Source organism: Panthera leo, chromosome C2 (assembly GCF_018350215.1).
Source record: "Panthera leo isolate Ple1 chromosome C2, P.leo_Ple1_pat1.1, whole genome shotgun sequence".
In the NCBI taxonomy this organism is placed as follows: Eukaryota; Metazoa; Chordata; class Mammalia; order Carnivora; family Felidae; genus Panthera; species Panthera leo.
In genome coordinates, this window is record NC_056687.1 from 113,353,185 (window position 1) to 113,373,158 (window position 19,974).

Genomic DNA, 19,974 nt, shown 5'->3' on the forward strand with positions numbered 1-19,974 from the left:
ACCAACTGGCCTAACAGCGTCCATCTCTGGTAGCCTCTACCCCAAACAAAGAAACAACGCTCCAAAGGAGGGAGGAGGAAAGGGAGATCAGTTCGCCACATGCTGTGAGGGGTCTCCGTGACCCCGGAAAGGAGGTGAGAAAGAAGCTTGCAGAGGTCCTGGCTCCTTAGCGGCTCTCTGCCCCGACGCCCCTGTCCCCACCCCTCCGGTTCTGTGCTGCCGCTTTAAATCCCAGAGGCTTGGCGTCGCGCCGCTGGCCGTTGCCCCGGGAGACGGGAGACGCGCGCACCGTAGGGAGCTGGACACCTGACTGGGACTGGCGGCCGCACCCGCCACTGCGCTAGCGGCGACCCTGCTTCCCCCCAGCCATGGCCAACCCGCACCCGCGTCACGGCTCCAGAAAGCCGGAGGAGGAGGAGGAGGTCCCGGAGGAAGAAGAGGAGGAGGAGGAGGAGGAGGAGGAGGAGGAGGAGGAGGAGGAGGAGGAGGAGGAGGAGGAGGAGTTGGTGGAGGAGAAGGAGGGGGAAGCAGTGGAGGGGAAGACAGGGGACGCGGAGGAGAAGAAGCTGGAGGTCCAAGGGACGTTCAGCGAAGAGTACTTCTGGAAAATGATGGACATCGATGACAGCAGTGACGAAAACTCAAAGGCCTTCCTTCCCCGATTAACCAGCATCACCAGCCCCAGCCTGAGCCCGACCCCCACGCTCAGCGGGACGCTGTGGAGCGAGACACCGATCTCGAGCTCACACTCGAGCGTCTCCTCCCAGAAAAGTACATCCCCTGCCCGCCCCTTACCCTAAGGCTTCCCTGGCCCTCGGACCGCTGGTCCCGCCACTCCAGAGCCTTGGTCTACCTGAGTGTCTGGTTTCTAAACACATGCACCACCCCACACACAACCCAGTCTATCTTGGTCCCTTTATTCAAAGGCACTGAAATCTTGGCTGAGCGTTCTGTTGGCTCACGATTTAGGACATCGGTGTAACGCTTGGTGAGACTGGAAACTTGGGTAGTGCTTCACCGAGTGCATTTGCAATACCTCTATGTGCATTCGGGCCATGATGCTGTTCCCTCCCTCCGTCTCTCTCTCCCCACCCCCTCCCCTCTGTCTAGGCCTCTCTCACACCTCCCTCTCCCTGCGTCTCCCCCTCTGTTCCTGTCTCCCCTTCCCAGTCCCTCTTTCTCTCTTTCTCAGAAACACACACAGGAACATGCCGCTCCCAGAAGAGCAGTCCCTTCAGGGTGTTGTGCTACCAAGACAGTCCTGTAAAAAAAAAAAAAAAAAAAAAAAATTGTGTTTAGGTTCCTATGCTAAAACCACTTCAGTCACTTCCTTAAAAAGAAAGACAGCACTTATTTTGAGTGTTGACATTTCCATCAGGACCATCTTTGTTGAGTAGAAGAAGGTGGGAGGGGGTGTCCCTGGCATTATAGAATGTTTACCAGCATCCCTGGCCTCTAGCCCTGGCTGTGCCGTGAGCCCCCACTCTGATCTGGGACAATCAAAAATGTCTTCAGGGGCGCCTGGGCACCTCAGTAGGTTAAGTGTCTGAATTTGGCTCAGGTCATGACCTTAGGTCATGATCTGAATTCGACTCAGTTCAGTTCAAGCCCCGCATAGGCTCTTTGCTATCAGTGCAGAACCCACTTCCAATCTTCTGTCCCCCCCCCCACCCCTCCCCGCTCACGCTCCCTCTCTCGAAAATAAATAACCATTAAAAAGATAAGAAAAAAAAATATCTTCAGAGTTGCCAAATGTCTCCTGGGGGGCAGAAGTTGTCCTTTTGAGAACCACTGATGTAGAAGGAGTGGCTAAATTCGTCAACGTTTCATTCAACAGGTTTTCCTAAGATATTCCAGACATTTAGGAAAGACATGTCTGAAGCGGATTTAGATAGGTAAGAAAATGTTTTGTTTTCATATAATTTTTTGAAGCTGATGATTACTTTTACCTCGTGGATAATATGTCTGGAAGTAGAGGAAAAATAATCCAGGGCACTTACAACCAATTTATTAAAAAAGGATTTTTAAAAATCTATTACTGTTAGACACTTTGGGGATAGAGACACAGTCCCTGCCCATCTGCAGCTTATTATCTACCTACAGAGAAGACATGCCCACTTGATATAACATGAAATAATAACACTGTACAATAGCAAGTGCTCTGAACATTTAGGACATTGGTCTCTATTGGCGAAATGAGACCGTGATTAGACACACCTCCTGTGAAGGAAAGTGGAAATTATGGTCTTATTTTTTTCCTCTCTCTTTTTCTTGTTGTTATTGCTATTAGCTGCCAAGCACAGGAAGACACCAGAGAAATACCTTTTGGAACATCTTTATAAATCTTTATAAAGCTGAGTCCACGATCTTGAATTACTGTTCACTTAAGCTTTGCTTTTACAAGCAACTTTTAAAGTCCTAAGCATAAACAGGATTGTTCTGTCCCGCTCTTACGTTTTTATTTATCCTTTTAATTCAACTTCAAAAATAATACATGTACATGGTTAAAATATTAAAGTATACAAAGGTGTAAAATAAAAAAAAAAATTCCATGCCCTTCTTCACCCCCACACTCCCACCCACCAGGGTTAACATAGTGTTAACAGCTTATTTTGTTTCTAATTTTATGTTTATTTATTTTAAAGATTTTATTTTTAAGTAATCTCTACACCCAACATGGGGCTCGAACTCACAACCCCAAGATCAAGAGTTGCATGCTCTACGGATTGAGCCAATGCACTTCTACTTCTATCTTTCCTCTCACCCTTTCTTCTCCCAGTTAACAGCAAATTATATATTTTATAAATATATGAGTATTTATATATTCATATAAAGTCATATAAATTCATATAAAGTCATATTACTTTGCCAAGTTTTATTGTATTTGTATTATATTTTATAATCATAATTAACTCAATACAGGTTAATTCTGAAAATTGAAAAACAATCAACAATACTCACAATTTCATGCTAAGAAGCCAATAATGTGATTGGATTCTGCACAAAACCCCAGATTCCTATGTCCATAAAACTTGACTCCTAAAAGGAGAACTTTTCAACTCTCAGTTTTTAATTGTCTTCAGCTTTCCTGATTGGGGTTAAAGGGCCACACTTTCCTGATTCCCATATTGCTTGCTTTCTTTTATTTCTTTTCTCTTTGCTGGAGAAACTCCACAGGTAATTATTTCATGTAGATCTCATGGGTAGTCAGATTCCTGAGTTCTTGCCTGTCTGGAGATTTCTTCATTTTTACCATCATACTTAATTAATAACATAACCTGGCATTAAAGAATACATTTAAAACCATTTTCCTCAGAGCTCTGAAGACATTGCTTTTTTGCCTTCTAGTATCCGGTATTGCTGATCAGTCTGATTCTGAAACACTTCTGATATTTATTTCCTCCCCTCCATGTGTCTTCTTTAGAACTCCTACTAGATGGCTATCGGCCCTCTTGGATACCAAGATTTTTTTGTATTTATGATAACATGCAGCCCTTGTACAAAAGTTTTTATTTTCGTATTCATATTTGTAATTCCCAAGAACCCAGAATTTCTTTCTGTTCAAATAGTTATTTTTTAATCTCTTTTAAGGGTACTTTTATACTAAGGTTCTTTTTTGTTGTTGTTCTTTGAAGTTCTTTTTTCGGGATTAATTCTATTTGTCTTGGTCTTTCTCTTTTATGCTATTGATTGCCCTTAAGTAACTGGCAATCCTTCATTATCAATTTGTATTTACAAATGAATGGCCAGTAGGTAACCAGAATGGAGTCCTTCTGCAGCTGAGTAGCTCTTAACAGGGTGTATCTGGAAGGTTGACTGTGTCCTACGTGGGTGGATGGGGGATGTAAGAGGCGGCAGCTTGTGGAGCGTTGGTAGGAGGCAGGCAAGCTGCATACCCCACTATTACTGGAGTTTGGATAAGGACACTTCACTGTGTGGTTGGAGTTCTTCACGCATTTCACTTCTGGGCGGGATGTCCCCTCCTCCTTTCTCATCCAGGCCTATTGGGCAGCTTCTGTGTAACCTCATACTATGCTCTGCTTCTCTTTCACACCTACAACCTCCTGAGATAGGCTGCCCACTCTTTGTAGGAAGCAGCTTGGGGGGCTTTATCTAGAAATAAAAAGAACAGCTGCCTGGCCAGCTGCTCTGAGATGACTCCCTGAACTCCTCTGATTGCAGTCTCCAGTCCCCTCCTCTCTGCATTTGGTTGAGTCTGAGCTAGGGACTTCCCAGAAGAATTTTACTTACTTCTCTTGCTTTGAGCTGTGGTGTTCTCCACCCTGGTTTTCCATCAAACTAAAGCCATTTATTTTCGTTCTTTTGGGACTTCAATATTACTTGTCTACCAATGACACCTTTCTTATTTTCCAGGGCTATTTGTTTATTTGTTTGTGTTTGTTATTTCAGTAAGATCTGGGAAAGGAAGGGAAGGAGAATTGGGTGCTCAACTGCCATCTTGACCTGGACTTCCTATTAATATGGGAGCCTCTCCTTACTTGATCAGTTTCTTAATTTCTCCTCATAAATCTTCCTAAGATGCTTCTTTTATATTTCAAAGCATTCTCTGGTGAATTTGGTGAGATTGTGTTTTGAAGGAAATCTATCCTTAAATGTCATAAAAATCAATCAATATTGGCTCACCTTCTATGTTTTATTGCCCTATTACTATTCTGGTTGAAAATGGGGCCAACTATACATGGCAGATAAATACGGAGAAACACAGGTTTTGAAGCCAAACAGGCCCAGGCCCCATTTGCATCTGGCACAATACCGTTTTTCAGGGGTTCCCTAGAGTCTCAGTTTCCTTGCCTGTAGAGGAGGGAAGATCGATACATGCCTTGATTAGTCTCTGTTAATATCAATGAAATCATGTGAATAAAGCAACTACTACGAATGTACCACTACGCAGTCAGTTCTCAGGAAATGTTCATTTTGTTAGCCTCCGTCATCTCGTCATCTGCCACCCTTCCGCAGAATTTCAGAAACAACCTTTGGTGTCGGTTTAAGGAAGGCAGAGAGACCTAGAGGAGCCACGTAGGTCTGATTTTGTTCACCCCTGAACTGGAAAAAAGACCAAACGTTCAATGTTGTCTAGGGATTGCTCCTTAATATTCTTTTTTACCCTCGGTCCCTGTAGCTTGTTTGGGAAGTTAGACAAACAGGACTCCCCCAGAGACTTGCACAGGTGGCTTTGGCTGAGTCGTTCTTCGCTTATTACAAGACAGAGTCATTTTGGAACTAAAGCACCCCACCGATGCAATGTGCCAAGGAACAAAGCACCAAGAAAGGAAGGTGGAGAAAGAACTAAGAAAGGTGAAAAAGTGACAACCCTAAAATTGATTCAATCATTTGAAAAAATGTGATAATTTTAGAAGATCCAGCAAATCATCACAATTTGCTAATCGTGCAAAATAATTGAAATTCAAAGAGGCAAAGGAACTTGAAGCACTAGTTATTACTTACTTGTTACCAGTAACAGTCATTGTAACTAGTAAAAATCAATACGTTTCTGCCTTCCTATCATGTCAATGACAACTCAAGTAACTGAACTACCTGCAGAAAGAATAAATAATACAAATTGTTTGATTACAGCGCATTTCACTTCAACTCTTAAAAAAAAAAAGTTTGGGTTATTTTTAGGCTACTTAATTGGGTCGCCTGGCTGGTTTAGTCGGAGGTACATAGGGCTCTTGAACTCTAGGTTGTGAGCTCAAGCCCCATTTTGGGTGTAGAGATTACTTAAATAAATAAAACTTAAAAATACATAAAAATAAAATGAATAATATGTCTCATTTAAATTCAAGTATATGTTTAAACACACACACCATCACCACCACCATCAACACACATGCACAGACATAGTGGTCGTAATTTACTCTCTGGGGGGAAAAATATGGTATCGGGAGACTCCAGCACTTAGAAAGGAGTACTTTCCCTATAATGCAAACACACTGTGCCTGACTTTACTGAGAGGTAAGAATGGAGGAAAATATTTCAAAGAAAATAGAAAGCCGGATCTTCTACCTACGTGTGTTACTTGATGGCTAAATGTGCTATACTTGGAAGAATGGCTAACAATTATGTAGGCATACTCACAATTAAGATTTTGTCTCAACTTCAGGACTATGTATCACAGTTTGTATCCAGGAATTCCAACGTCAGTACAAACAGAAGAAAGCTGGCTTCAAAAATTTTCTGGCAAAAGGCGGCCAAGTGAGTAGTTTGATTTCTTAGCTTTTGCTCAGAGATGGGATTGCACATCAGAAAGAGCCTAGCTGCAGGCACTGGGGGAGAGCCAGGTTTGAATCCCAGCCCAACACAAACTGACACGGAGATGAGGGCCTCATGGAGTCCCAGGTTCTTCCCCTGTCAGTAATAATAGTAATACTTCTGTCACAGAATTTTTATGAAAAGCAAAATGAGATTAAATAGCGAAGCCCTTTGGCATTTCGTCTGTAATAAATGCTAATGTTTATGTTCTCATAAAAAAAAAAATCTGCCATTCTATGTTGATGCGTATCTTCGTTTTTTATCAAAGCAGTAACATGCACGCTGTAGTCTAAATGTCAACCATCAAGAGATAGATAATACAAAAATTAAAATTTTAATTTATCCCAGTATAAGGATTTATGAATAGCATTTCCTGGTAACTTTTGTATTTGTTTTATGTCACCTATTCATCAGATGTTTATTGAGCACCTATCATATGCCAAGCACCCATCATAGTCCAAACCCTGTTCTAGGGAAATGGCAATGAAAACAAAAACAAAAACAAAAAAAACGAAAATGCCGGTCCTCGTGATCTGGCATGAAAGTGTGGAGGGTGGAGGTGATGGTGAGAGAGATCATAAAAAATAAGGAAAATAAGGAAATATATATAATATATAATTAGGTGATAATATATGTATTATATATACATTATATATATTATATATAATACATTAAGTGCTAAGGAGGAAAAGCAGAGGAAAGGATGGAAAATGTTGGGTGGGAGGGGTAAGTTTACCCAGGGTGCTCAGGGAAATCTTTACTGAGAAGCTAAAATATTTGAGCAAAGACCTCAAGGACATGAGACAGTGAGCCAGGATGATCTTAGGGAAAGATTATTCCAGGCACACGGACTAGCAGGTGCCTCCCCCTAGAACAAGGAGGCAGTTGGTGTGGTTGCGGTAAAGTCATCAGGAGGAGAACTGAGGGGGGGATAAGGTCAAAGGACTAAATGAGGACCAAATCTTTTTCAATGGGAATGAAGTAGAAAGATCCCTGAGGATTTGTACAGAAGAGTGACAAAATCGAACATAAAAAGGGACCAAATATTAGGCAGATGCTAATAATTCCCAAATTAATCTACACAGTGTAATTCTGATGGGATGTTTCAATGGAATTTGACAAGTCGATTTGTCGCCCTTGCTTCACAGTGTTAAAAGACAAACTGAGGTATTTTCAGATTTCTAAATTTGAGCAAACATGAATGGAATGGAGCAGTGCCAAACTGGAAATAGGTGGGAGGGCTTCCCAGACAACAGTAAGGAGATTTTTACGGAGAAGACACCAGATCAAAACGAGGACATTTTTTGATTGGCCATGGCTTAAGGGGTTGTATTACTTGGGAAAGCCTGGTTGGCTGTTCGTGGTTGGCTGTTCCTAACCTTGAGGCATTTACAGAAATTGACTCTGGCTCAGGTTTCAGTTTGCTTTCTTAGGCTACACACGAAGGCATTAGGGCCACCTCATCTGATGGCCACTTGATTACTTTAACAGCAGGAACCTAGTGTACCTCTCCATTTCTTTCAGACCTTCTTTTATAGCCCCCCCCCCCCCCATATAGGACTCATGCAGCTCTTACTAGTTTATAGTCTTGTATTGATATAACAATTGGAAACTTTTTTCCTGTTATATTTACTAATTGATTATTGTCAACAAGAAGGAAATTATTCATTTCTATATATTAATCTTGTATCGGACCCCCTTGCTGAAATTTCTTATTCTAATAGTTTCTAAGTTGAAAGTCTAGGAAACAATTATATTTCCTGTAACGGCAACTTTATCTCTTCTCTAATTCTTTTACTTAGCAGTGTATCATGGATATCTTTCCATGTCAGGAAAGATTGATCTAATTCAATGAAACAACTGCATAATATTCCCTTATATACAGTTATTATGGCTTATGTAATAAAACAGATTGCTAGGTATTTCAGAGTTGGTGTGGTTTGATGTTTTGAGCTCGTCCCTATAACAAATAATGCCTTAATAAACATCTGTGTGCATTAATTTTTTCATACCTATACTGGCATTTCTGTTGGACAACATGCCTAAAACATATTCAAAATTTTTTCAGATACTCCACATAGGAAAGCACATCACTTTCTGAAGCCCACCTCTTTCTCCAGTAGCAGTCCTTGCCGCCCATGGCTCTGGGAGGAAATGGGCCAGCTCCCCCCCCACCCCCTTTACCCCTGCCCCACTGTAGTTTGATCTCACTGGTTTTCATCATTCCAATTCTATCAGCTTGAATCTCCTAGACGGTTATTCCAAGTTGCTGATGTCCGCCTTCCCCATTTCTAATACTGGCCTGGAATCTGTGGAGGGAATAATCCTCCTGGTTGAGTTAACAGTCTTGAGGTAGAACCTCTAGCACCCTTCTACCTGAAAAATCTTTTACAAAGTAACAGGTAGAAGGTAGACAACATAGTACTTTTAAAAACCAGAAAAGGGAACACCTCGGTGGCTCAGTTGGTTAAGCATCCGACTCTTGATTTCGGCTCAGGTCATGATCTCACAGTTCGTGATATCCAGCCCCGCATCAGGCTCTGTGCTGCCAGTGTGGAGGCTGCTTGGGATTCTTTCTCTCTTGCCCTCTGCCCCTCCCCAACTTGTACTCGCACACACACACTCTCTCTCAAAATAAATAAGCTGGAAAAAAAAGCAGAAAACATAAGAGTCTGCACCAATGTTTATAGTCAAGTGAAGTATGCATCTCTGTAGTATGTTAGGACTAGAAAGGAACAGGGAAACCTTTTTCGATGTGATAGATCAGTGGTGCCTTCCCTCTGTTCCTTATTGTTGATAAAATGTTATTTGGAAAGAGCAAAAAAGTAAAAGGTCAAACAAACACAAATAAGGGTACTTACTTTTCCAAAAGGCATATTTTCTTTTGTATTAAACTTCTTTTCTACTTTGTCAGGATTGATGACAAGTGTATGCTCGTTTTACAGGGAAGAAAGTACCCTCTATAATTAAGGAACCTGAACATGAAAATCTGGCTTCTAAGTTAAGAGGTAAATAGATAGAGTCCTTCCCTCTGCCGGCAAAGGCAAACCAGCCTTAACTCAGACAGGGCACACCCCCTCTAGAAAAGCCCTCCCCTAAGAATATGCTCAAGAAGGTGGTGAAAAGGTTTCAGGGCATTTAAACTCTGTGTGTGTGTGTGTGTGTGTGTGTGTGTGTGTGTGTGTGTGTGTATGTTTGACACGGGGTAGTGGGTTAGGAGAAAATGGAACACACTGTACTAAGGTTTTAAACTTCCTTTCTAAATTGATGCTTTTCTCTGCAGAAAAATGGGTAATTAATCCAGAAGAGCGAAAACTGAATGTTTTATGTGAGTTGGAGGTAAGAAATGTTTATCGGTCCAATAGTACACAGGGTTCGTTGTAAATATCACTTATTCAAACGTCGATTCTCTCTCTCTTTTTAAAAATGTAGTTTAAAGAAGACTTCATAACACTGTTTGAGCCAGCTCTGAAAACACTGCCCAGCATTGGGCCACCATCCATTCTGAAATTCAAACAAGAGAGTTCCAATATAGGCATTAACTTCAAGGTGATTTTAATTCATATTATTTTTAAATTTGAAAATGTTTTTTATTGATAAATGATGTCATAAGCCACATGATGATTTGCACACAAGACAATGAACATGCTTTTTAAAAAATACACGAAGAGCTCATTTATTTGGAATAGCACTTAGGGCGGCTGTGTTTGTTTCCTGGGGCTGCTGTATCCAAATACCACAAACTGGGTGGCTTAGAACCGTAGCGACTTGTCTCGTCGTTCTGACGGCTAGAGGTTCAAAATCAGTATGTCAGCGAGGCCAGCCTGTAGGGGAGCATCCCTCCTTGCCTCTTCCTCGTTCCAGTGTGGCCATCAACCCTTGGCTTTCCTTGGCTTGTGGCTTCTCCATTCCGATCTCTGCCTCAGTTGTCCTGGCGTTCTCTGCATCTGTTTCCAAATGTCCCTCTTCTCCAGGCACACCACTTAAATTAGATTATGTAAATTATGTAGATTACGTAAATTAGTTACAACTTCAACCTATCTTTTCAGGGGACAAAATTCAACACACCAGAGCAGTGGGGGACCGAATGGTGGTATGATTATTTGCAAACTCGGGTGACCTGGCCATGTGGAGAGAACAGCATGCTCCCCAGATTGGCACCCCCTTATTTCTTCTGGGGTCTGCTAACGGTGCAGGCTTATCCACTGGAAATAACAGCCATCAATTGTGTGAGGCTGCGCCCCACAGATGTTACGCAGGGTCGATGGGAACGCTGTGTGGACACAATAACGTGCTGCTCATTGCCGCTTTGTGCAGCACATTAAACTATGCAAGTCTCACAAGGAGTTGCACACTAAATGTCATGTAGTATCAGTCAATATTTGCTCTTTATATCTGTCCATGTTTCTAAACTTTATGGCCACCCTATAGACTCTTCAGGCTGAAATTCTTTTATTCAAACCTAGCTCCTTTCTCTTTCTGAACCACAGAAGTTTGTAGTCAAGGAAGTGTCTCGAGTTTTCTTCTGCTGACACCCGGAGATGGTCCTAAACATGAGGAAAGCCTTGTAGCCTTTCTTCCAGGGAATTGTGCCTGCATTGGCACCAAGGCAGGGCTGGCTTCTCCTGGATCTTGGGCAGATCCTTCAGGTCCGCCTAGATGGGGCTTTGACACTAGTGTAGTTCAGGGGCGGCAGTAGCTGGCTCGCCAGCTCTCCTCTCCAGCTACACTGTCTCCAGGAGCAGATTCCAGCCCCACTCATGGTCTTTGGAAGAATCTCCACCTTGCTTCCCCCACAGGTGAAGGGGTGAAGGGACCATGGGCTGAGGAGCTCATTAGCAAGACCCTCATATGGAAGGGTTGTGGATGGCCTGGAATCGCCACACTCTTTTTCTGCCTGCTCTGTCACTTAGGTGACAAACTACATGTGTCACCACCATCTCTCTATGGTGGGGCTTTACTCTCCAAGGGTTCTGCTGTCAGCGATGTGCAGTACTTGCCATTGGGTAGTTTCGGTAACCTCAAGATACGGGCCATCACTCTGGTGGTGAATGCCTGGCCGCACAGGCCCCCTCGCCACCCTTTGGCCCCACAGTGGCCATTTTGCTAGTCCCAGAGAATGGCAAATTACAGCTGGCTTGGTAGTGTTCGTGACCTGCGACTCATACATGATGTGGGTTTTTCCTGGAGGCCTGTGCTAAGGCTGCTTGCTTGCCCAAGAGCCCCTGCAGTCACAGTCGTGACCTCAGATCATAAACATGGCCATAGTGCACCAACCCTTGAACCCCTAACTCCCCTGTGTCCTGTTGCTTCTCCGGGTCTCCCCCACCCCTTCTGAATTACCTTCACAGCACAGTCAGGAGAATCCAGAGCCCCAAGCTGGGGCTAACGCATTATCCTCTGTCTCATGCCTCCAGTTACACGCCATAGCGCCCCTCCCCCATGAGGAACTCGGCTGTCAATAGTAAAGTCATTTGTGCAACTTTCTTCTTGCGATGAGGAGACATCCTAAGGATCCACAAGCTCCTGATGGGCTCAGCTGTGCTCTGGTGAACGGTGCCAAAAAGAGGCCCTCAATACACCACCTCAGCCTCTTCAGTCCTCACCAGCCCTTGAGTAGAAATAATGTCTCATTACTGGAATACACAGATCTTACTAGCTTGGTGCCTTCTGGTAGAGGATCTTAGCCCCCTGAAAGTTCCCCACCAGCTAGTTCAGGGGGCCCCCAGGGATTCCGGCAGGAGTTCTCAGGCAGGCTGGCACACAGCCCACCAGCCCTGCTCTCCTTCTGGACTTTTGCTGGCCTTGCCCAGAGTCCCAGCAGCATCTTCTGCTCCCAGGGGCTCTGGACCCTCTTGTGGGCACTCATTTATTCTTGTTTTCCTCTCTCTGAAGGAAGAAGAGGAGGAGATATCGCCCACGTGTGAATTTTGTGGAGGCGATCTAAAATCATTTCTTTCCAATATGGATGTTTACTGTGACGATGATAGCTCTAAACCAATAGAAGATGTGAGTTCTAATGCAGGTTCACTGAGGAAATGGTGTTATTTAAAAAAAAATTTTTTTAACGTTTTATTTATTTTTGAGACAGGGAGAGACAGAGCATGAATGGGGGAGGGCCAGAGAGAGGGAGACACAGAATCTGAAACAGGCTCCAGGCTCTGAGCTGTCAGCACAGAGCCCGACGCGGGGCTCCAACTCACGGACTGCGAGATCATGACCTGAGCCGAAGTCGGCCGCTTAACCGACTGAGCCACCCAGGCGCCCCGGAAATGGTGTTATTTTTAAACACACGAAGTGTTTCCTCCCCCGCACTGCAAGTCTTAAAAGAGTTACATGTTAGCTGTTGGGGAAATGCAAATCATAATCACAATGGGATACCATTCCATACCCACTAGGATGGCTATAATCAAAAAGACAGATAATAACAAGTGTTGGCAAGGATGTAGAGAAACCGGTGCTCTCATATACTGGAAAGGGGGAATGTAATACGGTGTAGCCACTTTGAGAAACTGTCTGGCAATTCCCCCAAAAGTTAGAGACATAGTTACCTATAGCCCAGCAGTTACACTTCTAGATATATACTCAAGAGAACTGACAACATACACCTACACAAAAACTTAACACACAATGTTCATAGCAGCATGAGTCCTAACAGCCAAAAATGAAAACAACCCAAACATCCATCAACTGATGAATGGGTAAGTAAATGTGATGTATCCATACAATGGAATATTATTTAACCATAAAAAGAAATGAAGGGCTGATACATGCTACAACATAGATGAACCCTGAAAACATTATGCTAAGCAAAAGAAGCCAATCACAAAGTACCACAATTGTATGATTCCACATATATGAGCTGAACAGAACAGGCAAATGTATGCAGACAGAATTTAGCTTAGTGGTTTCCAGAGGCTGAGGGGAGAGATGGGGAGGGTTAACGGATAAGAGTTCGTGTTCTAAAAGTTGGCTGCAGTGATGGTTTTGCACAACTCTGTGAATACACTAAAAGCCATTGACTAGTACATTTGAAATGGATGAATTGTACGGTATGTGAACTCTATCTCAATCAAGCTGTTACTAGGAAAAAGCTACCATAGATTGTTATCCAAATTTCATTAGCCATTTTTGCCCCCTGTAATTATCTTCCTCTAGGACTAATGAGATGAACATGACCTCTTTGTTTTCCAGGTCTCCTGTTGTAGTTATTTTCAAAATCTGATTGACTACATCTATGAGGAAAAACAAAAAATTCAAAGCTGTAAAGCTGAATTAATCTGTATCGACCCTCATGCAGCCCATGGCAGTGAACTTGATAGACTCAAAGCAAAGGAAAAAGCCCTGCGGAGGTAACATTGAGCCTTTGATATTGAGACTCAGGCCCGCTTAAGCTTTTTGTAAATGAACCTTGTTTTTTCAAAATATTTAATTTTGAAGATGTGTTCTCAGTAATGAAATAAAAATTGGCCAAAGCAAACCTATAAAAATTCCTGGTGGGGGCGCCTGGGTGACTTGGTTGAGCAATCGACTCTTGATTTCAGCTGAAGCCAGGATCCTAGAGTCATGGGATCGAGCCCCACACTGGGCTCCAAGCTGAGCCTGGAGCCTGTTTGAGATTCTGTCTCTTTCCTTCTGCCCCTTTCCCCAATTTGAGCTTTCTCTCTAAAATTAAGAAAAAAAATTAATTTGTTAAATAAAAATAAAATAAAATTCCTGGTAGATGTTATTGAGATTCAGAAGCTCCCAGAAACTCTGGAAACTCACCAATTCAAAGTAGAAATTTACCAGGGTGCCTGGTTGGCTCAGTCAGCGAAGTGTCTGACTCTTGATTTGGGCTGGGGTCGTGATCTCACGGTTGTGGGATCAAGCTCTACATCAGGCTCTGTGCTGAGCATGGAGCCTGCTTAGGATTCTCCTCCTCCCTCCCTCTCTCTGCCCCTTCCCTACTCGTGCTTTCTCTCTCTCTGAAAATAAATAAACATTTTTTAAAAATAAAAATAAAATAAAGCAGAAATTTACCAATTGTGGGGCACCTGGGTGGCTCAGTCGGTTAAGCGTCTGACTTTGAGTCAGGTCATGATCTCACGGTTCCTGGGTTTGAGCCCCGCGTCGGGCTCTGTGCTGACAGCTCAGAGCCTGGAGCCTGTTTCAGGTTCTGTGTCTCCCTCTCTCTCTGACCCTCCCCTGTTCATGTTCTGTCTCTATCTCAAACATTAAAAAAATATTAAAAAAAAAAAAAAAGAAATTTACCAATTGCAAATTCTCAGGGCAATTTGGAATTCCCATATTGGAGAAATTTGTTGAATTTGTTGCCTGAAAAGAGTAGAAACTTATATGTATGGATTAAATGCCTGGATTCACAAGTAATAATAGATAAAAATAATAATGGATAGTATGTAAACAGTTAAAATTTGTACTAAAATTCTGTTTTAAGCTTCAAACACATTTTGGATTTATACAGCATATTTTTTAATTTTGTAGAAAACAGGAGCGACAAATGGCCAGACAATTTGCACTAATGACAAATGAACAGACTAATTTAGCTGAAGACGGTGAGTTCCTCAATGCTGGTGTTATGGGTCAGTTGTACATCAGAAAGCTCAGATGTTTGACCAAAGAGCTACAATTGGTATTTTAAAAAATATATTTAAAATGTTCATTTCAGTCAATGTAGCAGTTAAAATGGCTCAGAAAGGCTGGTGTTTCAGCTTTCTGGCTTTCGAAGTTTTTAGTCTTCAGCTTACTATTGTTATTGACTGAAATAAATTAGCAACATCTATAGAACACTTTACAGATAGCTGAAAAGAGCTTACTGAATTCATTGTCTCTTGGTTTATTAAGCACACATTCCCTTCTGTTTTCAAGCTGGGGTATGGAAAAATCCGTCAAAAAATAAATCACAATTGTTTCTTCATACGTGGACCAGTATGGCTATAGGGTGGGTGAAATGGAAAGAGCACTGATTTTTAGAATCAAGTTCTTGATTTATGTACTTGCTTTTCTCCTTATAGGCTGTCCGATTTGGGGCAAAGTATTTTATCTTTCTGAGCACAGGCTCCTCCTCTACCACTCAGAGCTATTGAAAAGTATTAGAGGGGCGCCTGGGTGGCTCAGTAGGTTAAGTGGCTGACTCTTGATTCCAGCTCAGGCCATGATCTCATGGTTCGTGAGTTTGAGCCCTGCATCGGGCTCCAACTGACAGTGCAGAGCCTGCTTGGGATTCTCTCTCTCTTTCTCTCTCTCTGCCCCGTCCATGCACTCTCTCAAAATAAATAAACTTAAAAACAAAACAAAAAAAAAATTAAAAAAAAAAAAGATACTTAGGGGGTGCCTGGGTGGCTCAGTCGGTTGGGTGGCCGACTTCGGCTCAGGTCATGATCTCGCGGTCCGTGAGATCGAGCCCCGCGTCGGGCTCTGTGCGGACAGCTCAGAGCCTGGAGCCTGTTTCGGATTCTGTGTCTCCCTCTCTCTGACCCTCACCTGTTCATGCTCTGTCTCTCTGTCTCAAAAATAAATAAACGTTAAAAAAATTTTAACAACAACAACAAAAAAAGATACTTAGGAAAGACGGACATTTGTTTTGGTTTAAACTAAATCCCTGGTACAAAGTTCCTTAATATTCAAGTGTTTCCTACTAAACACAAGGCCAGAAAGTTCCACTTAATGAAAATCATCATTCTTTGCTTAACAAGGGAATGTCTTTTTAACAACGTCTTTGCTTAACAAGGGAATTTTTTAACAAAACAACACACTCACTTTAATTTAATGAAAAGCCTCATTTTTCTGCCATTAAAAGAAGTCTGATGAATCAATACATTTGTAATAAGGTTTGAAATTTCATTTTAGAAGAGAGGTTTTGGAAAATTTAAAACAAATATGTGATTCTTTTCCCATTAGAGCCAAAGCACTTAAAAACAATTTCTTACCAACTTTCCGTGGATATTCCAGAAAAAGAGCTATTTGATGACAGACTACTTGATTTCCAACTAGAAAACAGAAACATATCCATTGTTTGTTGTGATGCTAGAATAGCATGTGGAAAGGTAATTATCTTGCCTTTTTTTTTTTTTTTTTTTTACTTGCTACTCTTTAAAATCAGTTTTACCTGAAGTTGTAAAAGCTGTCATAATGAATATAACAGGTTGGCTACATGACACATTTAACTCTTTGTCAAGAAGAAATGGTACAGATGTGGCTTTTTAACTTCTCCTAGACTTTAAAACAATGCTTTTACATGTTTTATGGTAGTCTATTTTGGCTAAAGCCTTTTTATTTTAAAATGTGATTGTTGTACATTAAAAAATGTCTGGAACGCTTAAAAACTAAAAAGAAGGGGAGAAATATCACCAAAACTTCAAGCACTTTCACAAAATCATTGTTAATATTTCAATATGAACAAACTGGAGAACACCAAAGGAAAAAAAAACCTTAAAAGCAGCACAGAAAAAGAAATTCTGTTTACATTTAAAGGAAAAGAGTTAGAGGGCTGCCTGCGTGGCTCAGTTGGTTAAGCATCCAACTTTGGCTCCAGTCATGATCTCATGGCTCATGGGTTCGAGCCCTGTGTCAGGCTTTATGCTGACAGCTCAGAGCCTGGAGCCTGCTTCAGAGTCTGTGTCTCCCTCTCTCTCTGCCCCACCGCTCACACTCTGTCTCCCTCTCTGTCTCAAAAATAATAAAACATTAAAAAAAAATAGAGAAACTGTCAGATAACCTCCCAACAGCAACACTGGAAGTCAGAAGACAGTGGAATGTCTTAAAGAAAATAGTGGTCAATCCAGAAAGTTGATAACCAGCTAACATATTTTTCAAGAAAATATGGCCCCCCAAAACACTGTCTGGTAAAGTCAAAGATAATTTGTCACTAGTAGCCCTTCATTAAAGGAAATTCTAAAGAATGTACTTTGTGTCACTGGATGGTCTGAGATTCAAGAAAGATGAAAAGAAAGTGGTACATAGTTTTTATGGATAAAACTAAAAGTTGGCTAATAAAACAACAATAATAATAGCTTGTGGCACTTCAAAAAACAGAAAAGAATAAAAATACATTTAAAAATAGTACATGATGGGAAATAGATTAAATGTAATTATGGTACTATAAAGCCCTTGGTTTGGGAGAAGGGCAAATATTAAAGCTTAACTTCAGACTTTGATAAATTAAGTTTGCTTGCTGAAATTTCTAGAGTAGCCAGAAAAAATAACAGAAGCAGAGAGTATAAGTTCCAAATGCATAGAGACAGAACAGAAAATAGGATTATATATTTTAATTACCCCCCCTCCAAAAGACAAAATTGCATAAGGGAAAAAAAATCACATAACAGGGAACATATAGAAAATATCAAGGAATGTGAGTAATTATATGTAAATAGACTAAATATTCCAGTTAATAGACAAAGAATGTCAGATTAGTTCTTTTTTTAGGGAAAAAATTCCAACTAGATAGTTTATAAGAGACACATCTACAATATAAGGATACAAGAAGATTATAAATAAAAATGATATATCATGAAAATATTAAAGAGTATTACTAGAGATAAAGAAGATTACTTCATAATGATAAAAGTTTTAATCCACCAGGAAGATACAACATTACAAAATATTTTTCCCAGTTTAAGATAGGCTCAAAATATGTAAAGCAAAATTTCACAAAAGGAAAAACTTTTAAATCCATAATTATAATGGGATATTTTAGCCTACCTGTCTCAAAAATTGCAAGGGCTATTAGATAAAAAAAGTAGCAATACAATAGAATATTTGTACAATCCATGTAATAAATTTGACCTAATATTTATGGATTGAAAGATTAAATATTTTAAAGATGACATCCTTCCCAAATTGATTTATACATCCAATGCAACTGCAGTCTGTTGAAGTATAATTTATATACAGTAAGATTCACCTTTTTCGGATGTACAGCTCTATGAATTTTGGCAGTTATGTAACCACTACTACAATCAGTATATTGAATCTTTCCATTGGGCTAGAGCTGGTTTGTAATCTCCTGTTTTATTTTTACAGTAAGATGTGAATAAGGTAAAAATTAAAAAAAAAAAATTCAAACAGATATGTAATGTCAGATCCCTGCCTGAAAACTTTTATCAAGTTATCTGCAGGGGTTAGGAATACTCTTTAATGATTCCTAAGGATTATTCCCGGTCACTGTTGCAGGGCCAAACATTTATTTATTTAAAAAATTTTTTTTAATGTTTATTTTATTTTTGAGGGAGAGAGACAGAGTGTGAGTGGGAAAGGGGCATAGAGAGGGAGATACAGACTCTGAAGCAGGCTCCAGGCTCTGAGCTGTCAGCACAGAGACTGACACAGGGCTCAAACCCATGAATCACAAGATCATGACCTGAACCGAAGTCAGACGCTTACCCAGCTGAGCCACCCAGGTGTCCCCCAAAAATTTAAATTAAGAAATACTTTGTATCACTGTCTAGCAAGCAAAGGATGCTTGTTACTATCATAATTGATGTGTTATATCTGGAACAATTAATGGTTAAGGGTCCTTTCATTTTTCGTGGTCAGATCATGAGGAATGAGCTCTTAGAGAAGCACTACAAACATGGGAGCAAGTTTCTGACTTCATTTCCAGATGGAACAACACAAATATTGTATCCTTTCAACAAGTTATTTTTATTAGTTTTATTTCTTTACAAAAATGATATAGAAAAAATATATAGAAAACTATAAAGAAAAAAATAGTTATACCCCAAATCCCACCACCCAATGAAAAGCTATTAACATCTTATATAACTTTCCTATTTCTTTCTATGAGCATATATATATTTTTTTCATTTTTATTTATTTATTTTTGAGGGCTAGAGTGTGTGCACAAGCAGGGGAGGGACAGAAAGAGAGGGAGACACAGAATATGAAGCAGGCTCCAGGCTCTGAGCTGTCATCACAGAGCCCAATGTGGGGCTTGAACCCACAAACTGTGAGATTATGACCTGAGCCAAAGCTGGACGCTCAATTGACTGAGCCACCCAGGTGCCCCTATATAATTCTTTAAAAGTCAATTCTTCGACTAGCTATTCATATTTTATAACTTTCCCTTTCTGCATAATATGTAATAATGTTATGAGTATATAATATGCAATAAATATAGAGATACATCACCATTTTTATAACCATAAGGTATTTAATAATGGGGATGTATTATAATTCATTTAACCTAACCACAAAGGTTGTTTCACTTTTCTTTTTTTTTTTTTTTTTTGCTACTATATACAACAGCTAAATGAACAGCTTTGTGCAGACTTCTTTGCGTACTTATCACTTATTTCCTTGAATTAAATGCCTAGATGCCTAGGGGAAGAAATTCTGGGTAAGAAATTGCAGATATTTGGGGCACCTGGCTGGCCCAGTCAGTAGAGCATTTGACTCTGTATCTCAGGGATGCGAGTTCAAACCCCACATTGGGTGTAGAGGTTACTTAAACACATACACACACAAACAAAAAACCTAAAGAAATCTGAATAAATTATTAAAAAAAGAAATTACAGGCATTTTAAAACTTTGGTAGACTTTCTCCCCCAGAAAATATGTACCGATTTACACATCTGTGAGCAGCACATTATTTTTTAGTACAAAAATTCAGTATCTGTTTTATGAAACGCTAAGTGATTCATCACTTGAACTTCTGCCTGATGGCCAAGCCATTTGCTATTCTGACATAAAGGCCATTTAATA

At 40.8% G+C, this 19,974-nt stretch overlaps 1 protein-coding gene across 7 annotated transcripts in view; it reads left to right on the plus strand.

The window, feature by feature from the left end:
- The first annotated feature begins 288 nt into the window (after window positions 1–288).
- ERICH6 (glutamate rich 6) overlaps window positions 289–19,974 on the plus strand; it is a 35,721-nt gene continuing 16,035 nt past the window's right edge. For 4 of the 7 annotated variants that reach the window (XR_006207332.1, XR_006207331.1, XM_042955888.1 and 1 more), the window contains exons 1-11: window positions 527–771; window positions 1,838–1,895; window positions 6,125–6,216; window positions 9,219–9,281; window positions 9,557–9,612; window positions 9,706–9,822; window positions 12,169–12,282; window positions 13,468–13,625; window positions 14,758–14,828; window positions 16,174–16,319; window positions 18,808–18,893. Coding sequence is in view for 5 of the 7 variants with exons in the window: in XM_042955888.1 (XP_042811822.1) it covers window positions 609–771; window positions 1,838–1,895; window positions 6,125–6,216; window positions 9,219–9,281; window positions 9,557–9,612; window positions 9,706–9,822; window positions 12,169–12,282; window positions 13,468–13,625; window positions 14,758–14,828; window positions 16,174–16,319; window positions 18,808–18,893 (1,124 nt within the window). In the remaining 2 variants the exon portion in view is untranslated. Of the gene's footprint in view, window positions 423–505; window positions 772–1,837; window positions 1,896–6,124; window positions 6,217–9,218; window positions 9,282–9,556; window positions 9,613–9,705; window positions 9,823–12,168; window positions 12,283–13,467; window positions 13,626–14,757; window positions 14,829–16,173; window positions 16,320–18,807; window positions 18,894–19,974 lie in introns of those variants that run through there. The other 3 variants (XM_042955887.1, XM_042955890.1, XM_042955886.1) reach the window with 3 other exon arrangements.